This window comes from Zeus faber, assembly GCF_960531495.2.
Source record: "Zeus faber genome assembly, chromosome: 12".
NCBI lineage: Eukaryota > Metazoa > Chordata > Actinopteri > Zeiformes > Zeidae > Zeus > Zeus faber.
This window is the reverse complement of record NC_137196.1, coordinates 18,976,658-18,985,756: the sequence shown is the minus strand read 5'-3', so window position 1 is coordinate 18,985,756 and position 9,099 is coordinate 18,976,658. Positions and strand designations below refer to the sequence as shown.

The following is a 9,099-nucleotide window of genomic DNA, read 5'->3' as shown; positions in this document are numbered from 1 at the left end:
CTAAGATTCGGGGGACTGCTCTGACAGCGTGTTGAGCAGGTTTTTGTAGGCCGAGGAGTTCATGTAGCGGGGGTACGAGTCTCTTTGCATTAGCGTGTAGATCTGCAGCTGGGCGTCGTCGAACGTCTGCGAGGTGGGCTCCAGCATGTTCCGGTTGATCACCTCGCGCACGCGGGAGTCCAGGCTCACCTGGGGGCCGGGAGAATGAGGGGGAGGGGGGAGGGGGATTAAAAAGCAATGTAAGCAATGTCATCACTGCGGAAGGACCAACACCTTTTTAACCACCCGTACAGATTGTGAACCCGAAACAGTTCTGATTCGGACCATTTGTTTGGGTCGATAAGAACATAACGCTTCTCCATCGGAGACCGCAAACATGCTTCTGCCTTTTTTCGAAAAGCAGATTCCAGACATTTTAGCCGTTATGGCATTCAGAATATTCTCCAACGCCAACATCCTTATTTAGGCCTGGTCGTTAACGGCCGAGCACAGTATCAGCATATTGATACTCAGAACCAGAGGTGGAAAATTCCAGGTTCAGAAAGTACAGTAAAATTTCCAAATGCCACGTTTCTGCTCCAGCCGTGCACTGATCATCTATTGGACCCGTGGGTGGATGCTGATTAGCGAAAACCTCCCACGGTTGTCTCAACATCCTGGAGAGGAGTTTTACTTTCTGAACCGGGGATTTCCAAACCAATTGTTAATTCCTTCGCTGATCATGAGATGAGACTCGTATCTAATGTATAAGTTTATTATAAGTTTACCTTTTGTGTCACAAATATATTAAAAAAAAAGAGAGTATAACAGAGTAAAATAAAACAAACAGCCTTCAGACCTCTTTAGGCGACAAAATGGAGATATAGTCTTCGTAGATAACTCTGGCCCTCTCCTCGACCGTGTTCTTGTTGCTCTCTTTGTTGAACTCCTCGCAGGCCAGCCAGAAGAGCATGTTCTCCTCGCTGAATTCGGTGCGAAGAAACTGCCGGAACGAGCTCTGCCCAGTGGGGCAGCACATCAGCTTGTCGAAGGACTGCCCCCACGCGCGCACCTCCTCCAGCGTCGGATTGGGGCTGCACGGGACAAGGTGTTTAAGCCAGATTTCGGGTTTTTTTTTTTTGGTGTGTCTAAATAATCAACAAATAAGTCGTCATTGTGCAGTGGGACCTTGCAAAAACTCACCTTTCCTCACAATCCGCAGTCCCTTCCTTGACATCATAGGATGCCTTCCGATTCCTTTCTTCCCTGTCTTCATTCCTAATGGTGAGAGTGACCACAGTGTACAGTATACGCTGATCAGCCACAACATTAAAGCCGCTGACAGGTGAAGTGAATAACATTGACATCTCCTTCCAGTGGCACCTGTCACGGGGTGGGATATATGAGGCAGCAAGTGAACAGTCAGTTCTTGAAGTTGATGTGTTGGAAGCAGGAAAAATGGGCAAGCGTAAGGATCTGAGCCACTTTGACAAGGACCAAATTGTGATGGCTAGACGACTTTGTCAGAGCATTTCCAAAACAGCAGGTCTTGTGGGGTCTTCCCAGTATGCAGTGGTTAGTACCTACCAAAATTGGTCCAAGGAAGGACAACCTGTGAACCGGCGACAGGGTCATGGGCGCCAAAGGCTTATTGATACGTGTGGGAAGCGAATTCTAGCCCGACCGGTCCGATCCCGCAGAAGAGCTATTGAGGCACAAACTGCTGAAAAAGTTAATGCTGCTGTGATAGAAAGGTGTCAGAACACACAGTGCATCACAGCTTGCTGCGTATGGGGCTGTGTAGCTGCAGACCGGTCAGAGCGTCCATGTTGACCCCTGTCCACCACTGAAAGCACCTACAATGGACACGTGAGCATCAGAACTGGACCATGGAGCAATGGAAGAAGGTGGCCTGGTCTGATGAATCACGTTTCATTTTAACATCATGTGGATGGCCGGGTTTGTGTGCATCGTTTACCTGGGAAAGAGATGGCACCAGGATGCGATAACAACTCATTTGTTGTTATCCATGCCCATATTATAGTATGCGTATTTATTCCTTTTACAGAAATATCCCAGCTATATTGATATTTATACCCGCATCCAATTAGCCCCTGCCATAGCCTTTTACATTCACCTTGTGCATACAGCATTCTGGATATCTTTGTATGTTTTGTGTTGTTCAAACATATTTGGCCAGATAATTAAATTCCCTTTACGATTATGATCAGACTACTCGATTGTGCATTTAAAAAAAATAATAATAATAAATATATATATATATAAAAATAAAAATAGTATTGGTTCTAGAATTTAGGGGGAGGCCGTGGCAAACAGGTGGATGATGTGGGATGCCTTGGTATGTGTCGATGTACACGAAAACTCTTCACAGAGCTTCATGAAATGTGTGAGCGGACATAACACACCAGCTGCCATCTGTCGGGACGCTACAGCTCGGGCCTCTCGGCCCTGCGTGCATCAGAGATGTCGGGCGCCGTTCGCTAGGGGGAATTGAGCCAGGAGGGTGGAGACTTACCAGGAGCAGCTACAGCAGCAGCACCAGCAGAAGCAGCATGCGTTGGAGCCCCGCGGGCTGGCCTGGCCCGGCTGCCCCTGCTGGGTCGGTGCAGTGCCGCCCGCCGCCGACTCCTGCTGCACCGACATCTGCCTCTTTCGCATCTCCATCCGCTCTGATCCCATGGGCTGCGGGGGGAGGACAGGGTCACTGAGCAGCGCCCAAAACCTGAACGGCGTGTATTCAACATTGGACGAGCGGTGTAGGCTGCTATGTTGAAGTAATGAAGGACGGCGTGGGAGATACGACATTTACCAAAACAACATTAAAAGGATCAACCCGCCACCGTACTATCATCCATTTCCCGTGACATACTTATTTAAAGCTATCAGTGTTATTTGTGGCCCCGCTCCGACCACAGCATGTGCTGGCATACTAAGAGGTCACATTGTGGTGGAATGCATAATGTCTCTGTCAGGGGCAAGTGTGGGAGAATGATGCAGTGACTTGCTACCACTGTAAAATAAACACTGAGCACCTCATAGAGAGAACTAAAACTAAAACATTGCTGCACCTTCCACCATTCGGTCTCATTAAAAACTAAATGTAAAGGGAAGAAAACGCTGAAATACAGTCTGGTGATGTAATTCCGTTGCTCGGCCTACACGTTTAGCCAACCCGAGATATTCTATTTGGGAACCTCTCACAACATTCAATATTTATTCCGGGAAAAAAAATGTTACATAAAAACGAAATATAATTAATTATATTGTTTCCCTGAAATTGAATGCAGTTTGTGATTAATCCTCTATTTATTTATTTTTTATTGTCCTTCAATGTCGACTGTGGGATTGCCATGCACACGAGGTTACTTCTAAGCCTTTTTTTTTTTTCTTTTTAAATCAAGCTTACTGTTCCCATACATAAACCATAATGCCTTTTTTTTTTTATAACAGTGGTAACAGTGGTAGGCCTTAAAACCTAAAAGACATGGCCACACAGAATCACTCACAAGTACGACATATTATTATTTTAGTTTTTTAATAAATGTGTCATCACAAAGCAGTGAACGGCAAACCCAGTCTGATCACGCATGTAACAGACCACCACCTGCCTTTAGAAAATGTCAGAAGATTTTTATTTATTTATTTTTTGGTCCACGGGAGGGTGGACCTGGAGGCGCAGCTTGAGAACCAACACCCGCAGCATCACGGTCCTGCCGCCAATACAACATCTACTGTCCATTTCTAAAATGGATACGAATTCGGGATTTTTTTCCCGAGGGAAGATTTTTATTTATTTATTTATTTTAATTGGGGTTCGTTTTTTTTTTTAAGGTTCTGTTTTTTTTACGGGTCTAATCCAAATGGCGCGTCGGGCTCTGTCGGACGCGTCAAAGCTGACACCGTTGCATTGCGCTGCGGCTTAAGACGATGAAATGGGGAGGGGGGGGGGGGGGGGGGGTGGTGGTGGCGGCGGTGGTCTCCATCCATTCGGGCGATAAAAACATTATCAGAAAAATCATTGCGGAAAAAAAACCCCAAAAACCCCCAAAAAAAACAAAAACAACAACAACAACAAAAAAAAACAAACCCCCGTCGTCGTTGCGGAACGCGGCGACGGCACCGGTTAGACGCGCGCGTGTGGACCGCGGCGACGGGGAAACGCCGCGTTTCGCACCCAAGCGGAGGAGCGGGCGCCGCGCCGAAGACCGCTCCATCACCCTTTGGACACCCACCCCGCGGGAGAGCCCCGCGACGCGGGGCCGCTCAGACGCCGCGTCGCGACGCGGCCGAGTCGCGGTATTTGCGAACGCCAGTCGGCCGCGAAATACTCACAATGTCACCATGTATGCCCAGGGAGGAGAGCTACTTCTTCGCCTTGATTACATCCGTCGGCACATACGGCTTTTTTCCGACCGGCTGCCCCATGCCAGTGCGCATGCGCCGCCCTCTCCAAGTCGTAGTAGCCTCTATATATAAAACTCGGGTCGAACACTAGCGCTCCGCCGAGCATTAAAGTGGTAATCCGTGCGATTGTTTAATAAAAACAAAAACAAAAACAAACAAAAAAAAAAAAACACGGTCGATACGTTTTCTTTTTTTTTTTTTTCTTTTTTTTTTAAAAGAGCCGGGCGCCTTCTGACGAAAGCAGCCGCTTTTCTACATGCCGTCTCCGCCCGTGGGGCGGCGGGGTCCGCCGCAGCTTCCCACCCCCCCCCCCCCCCCCCCCCCCCCCGAAGGAGGACGCGGCGATTTCGGGGACCAGGGCGGCTGGCGGTTGAATTTGAGGAGCGGCGGACCGGCGTGGCGGGCGGGCTGCGGTTTTTTCCGAGAAAAACCGTCGATGCGGAGAAACGTTCCCGCAAAAGAAACGGCGTCCCCGGATTGGGGGGGGGAATTTTGTGACAATCAAACGATTTTATGGATTGCCCTTTTTTTATATTTGACCCTTAAAACTGATTGCTAAAATTGCCAGGCCTATGTAATTTGTAGTGCACATGATAATCTTAAAATCACTGCCAGGATACTAACGGAAACGCTGGCTGCTGCGACTTCAAAATGTAATTTGGCAGATTCCTTGTGTCGCTGTCTGAGGTCCTGAAATAGACTATCTCTATCTATCTATATATCTCTGCTGGTTATCTCTCTCTCTCTCTGTATCTCTCTATCTATCTATCTATCTATCTCTATCTATCTATCTATCTATCTATCTATCTATATCTATCTGTCTGTCTGTCTGTCCGTCTATCCATCTGTCTATCCGTCTATAACTGGGCACAGCATGTACTGTATTCTATGCAGACACCAGGTGGCAGCCTGTACTAGATATAATCTGTAGGTAACAAACCTAGACTACAAAGCAGTGAAACTTAAATTCAATATTCCCTTTGCTGTTGTGCACATGTCATTAATGTCGATATGCAATGTGCCGTTTTGGTTTATCATGTGGTCCTCTCTCGTGTTTCTAACCGTGACAGAGAATGAAGGTGCGTAAGATCCAGAGGATGGATGTCCTTGCACTATCCTCACGGAACAATATGTCTGTCAAAGCCTAGCCTCACCAATGAGAAAGGTTTTGAATTATGACACATAAAATGCGATAAATTGTATTCAAGAAAATGTCAACAATATATATTTTTTCTCAATAACAACCAGAATGCGGACCATTATTTCCTTTTTAGCTCCTGTTCTGGTTAAAGTCAATTCTAAGGAATCAATGTGCTTAACTGGGGCATGCCCTGCACAGCAAGTTCCAATGTCTCCCAAAGAGGCCGGCACATGTGACTTTCACCATATCGGCCTCATTTAACACCTTCCCCGTGCTGTGTTTGTGTTATGCAACGCGGTCCTACACACAGCGGCCATATCCACATCCATATGGAAAGAGGTTCTTTTTTTTTTTTTTTTTTTTCATGCTGCGGTGATTTGATGATACACAGAGCTTTTCGCTCACCAAACAGGCTGCCAAGCGGAGAAGGGGCGTATGCAGACAAGGTCACATGCAGCCGAAAGGAGGAGAAAAGTGATCGGAAAGAAAGATGAATCAATTGTCTTCAGAAGTGGATTCTCTTCTGGGATTCAAAGGACTGTCGTAGGACCGAGCGCCACAGAGTGGAGATAAAATGACTGCTGGTTCACACAGCCAATTATCATTTTACTGATTGCTGGTATTGTCTCCTTCTGCATTACCTGCCCTATTCATCACCACTGATTTGGAGATTGATGTTCACATTGTTAATTAGTTCAACATCCAGGTAGTGTGAGTAAATCTACTACGTGTTTTATTATTATTATTATTATTATTATTATTGTTGTTGTTGTTGTTGTTGTTATTATATTATTATTATTGTTGTTGTTGTTGTTATTATTATTATTATTATTATTATTATATACATTATAATAATATTATATATTCTTACTATTGTCTCGGTCATTTATATGTTCACCAACAGATAGAGCCACAATGCTCTACTGAAAGCAATATATAGAAAGAATCTTTATTTTAGTCCACATTTTGTCCTTGGAGTTATTTTTTAACAATAATGGCCCATAATTGAGATAAGGAACTTTTGAAACTCAACAGAAAAGTTTGAATTCGAGTTCCACAGAAAGAAGCACATATAGAGTTGCCTTAAAGCTAAAGGTCATAAACATCCATACGTTGTTTGCATGACATAAATACACATTTTACATTTATCGCAGGTTGATTCCCAGTCGTAATAAGTGACCTCAATTGTCATCTCAAATTCTCTATCCAGCAGTGATGGACAACATAAAAAAAACAAATGCCTGCTCAAAAGTATAATACCAGGGTCATTATTATTGTAGTCAATGTTATTGAATTCTCAATAACACTTTGACTTCCGCCTGATAAAAAATGTAATCGCTTACAAATGAATGAGAAAATTGCCTGTCAGCGTCATTTCAACAGACACTGTATGACGAGAAGTCCGAAACACCTTTTCATCAATTTAAACGTTGACAATCCAGTTGTGAGATAAAATTGCTTCTTTGGAACGTCAGCAGCAATTTGGAGAATATTTTGTTCCTGTGCTCTGACTCGAGTCAGGAATCTGCGTCTGTGTCCTCACAGCTGTAAATCGTAACAGAGTTGTCCTTACTGCTTTATTTGATTTTAATCCGGCGGCAAAACCTAGAATGAGCCGTGTTCTTAGAAGTAGTAAGGCTAATTTTAGATAGTGCTTAGTTTACAGTATTTTTAGCTGCCCGGTTGGTTGTTGTTTTTTCAACAAGCGTGGAATTTCTAATCCGCTCGTCAACAAACGTCTCTCTCGCCGTGTCAGATAATTGATATCACATTATTTTTAAACACATCATGTTAGTCAACACAGTTTAAGCTTCTTAAAGCCCTGTGCAGACAGGAAGTACCGTCCCGAAATAGACGTCTCTTGGTCGTCGAGAAGCAAAAATGTCTCGCTGGCGCAAACAAGCGACGGTAGTGTGTAAATTCACACAAGGGGAAAGAAAGAAGGAAGGAAGAAAGAAAGCTTAGAGCAATTCTCAGGGGTTACATTTTCTTGTCTAGAGTAATCGTGCACATAAGTGCCCTGTTAAGGAAAAAACAATTTGATTGAATTATCTGTGTTTTCCAAATGGCAACAACGGATTCCTCTGATTGGTTTACCTCGGGTGAATATTAACCCCACGTTTACCCTCTGGTTTCATCATCTAAGTAGCTGACACCCATCATTATAGGTTGTTTGTCTTGGTGTTTACCCGACACTTCATAATAAGGACCCCTGCGGAGAACGGCCGGCGTCGCCCCGTCTGTGCGGCGGCTGCAGGTGCTGCAGGTGGAGGTGTTTCATATGAAGGTGTTTCATTACCTCGAAGCACACCATCTCCTGCTCCTCGCCGTCGTGGTCCATCTCGTCGCCGTAGCTTCCCGGGGCCCGGTAGCCGTCCCCGCGCCGGCAGGCCTGCGCCAGACCCCGGATCCGCTGCCACATCAGGGCCCTGGCGCGGCCGAGGCCCCGCAGAGCCGCCGTGGGCCTGACATCCCACCGCCGCGCCCCCTTAACGCACGGCATGCTCCACCCGCGGTGGTCGGCACCTCGCGTGAAGGCCTCTCGGAGAGCCTATCGCCGCATAGGCGACGGGGATGGGAAGTCGCACTCTCTCTCTCCTCCTTAACCCCCCTCCACCCCCACCCCGCCCCGTCCCGCTCCACCCCGCTCAGCTCGTCCCTCTGTCCGTCCCGAAACGCATTGTGTCCGTCAGCGGGAAGAGTCAATGACAACGACGAGAAACGGTGTTTACAGATGAGCCTGCAGAAGGGGATTAGCGCTGTTTCCACCGAGTCCAATCCCAGTGCCTCCCTCACCGCGTCTCACCGGCTTAGGGCAGATTAATGCGAGGTCTTAGCGCCAGAACAGGACGGACGGGGAGGAGAGGGAGGCATGGCGATATAGGCGGCCATTTCATCGTTATGTACGCTCCTCTGCCGAAGGATCACTTCCCCCCGACGACCGCCGAAGAAACACAGCCGATTTAAGGACTTTCAAGAGTAAACATACGGCTGTGGTGGTGGTGTATACAGTATATACATACGTACAGTACGTGTACATATAGAGAATGATCAAATCTCTTCCCACGGGACAATAATCTGCGGTCCTCCAAGAGCGATACAGTACATCAACGTCGAAACGGCTGAATCCAAAAATAATAAAACAAAAGGCTTAAATTCACAACGTCGACACCCATCCCAAGGTATATGCGGATGCAGGGCGTACCGTAACACCTGATGCGTAACATTAGGGAGGGAGAGAGGGAGGGAGTGAGGGAGACTTTTACTTTTAAGGTTCCTTTACTTGCAGTAAGTCATGTCACAGCGGCGGCAACTTGATTACGAAGGAACCAAAAAAAAAAAACACAACAAAAACAGAGACAAATCACAGGTCAGCAAGAGCACAGGCACCCCTCTTCAGAGACGGCTCGGTAGGCAGGGACCTGCTGGTTTCTTCACCTGGTTTGAGATTCAAGATTCGAGATTCAAGAAGAGACTGCTGTTCACTATGAGGACGGCTCCCTTTGTAGCCCAGACGCCCTCCTTTGTACAGTTTACCTCCTTGGAGAGAGAGA

At 46.5% G+C, this 9,099-nt stretch overlaps 1 protein-coding gene across 2 annotated transcripts; it reads right to left on the bottom strand.

Moving 5' to 3' along the window:
• Positions 1 to 8,048, bottom strand: rgs20 (regulator of G protein signaling 20; the record flags this gene model as incomplete). Of its 2 annotated transcripts, none has more annotated exons than XM_080011493.1 (5): positions 1 to 189; positions 839 to 1,073; positions 1,183 to 1,257; positions 2,516 to 2,682; positions 7,845 to 8,048. In XM_080011493.1, the coding sequence occupies 5 exons, from the start codon at positions 8,046 to 8,048 to the stop codon at positions 1 to 3; spliced, it is 870 nt and encodes a 289-aa protein (XP_079867619.1). The 2 variants fall into 2 exon arrangements, with proteins under 2 accessions (XP_079867619.1, XP_079867620.1); XM_080011494.1 differs by lacking the exon at positions 7,845 to 8,048 and adding an exon at positions 4,333 to 4,386 and having other exon boundaries at positions 1,183 to 1,269.
• Between the last annotated feature and the right edge of the window lie 1,051 nt (positions 8,049 to 9,099).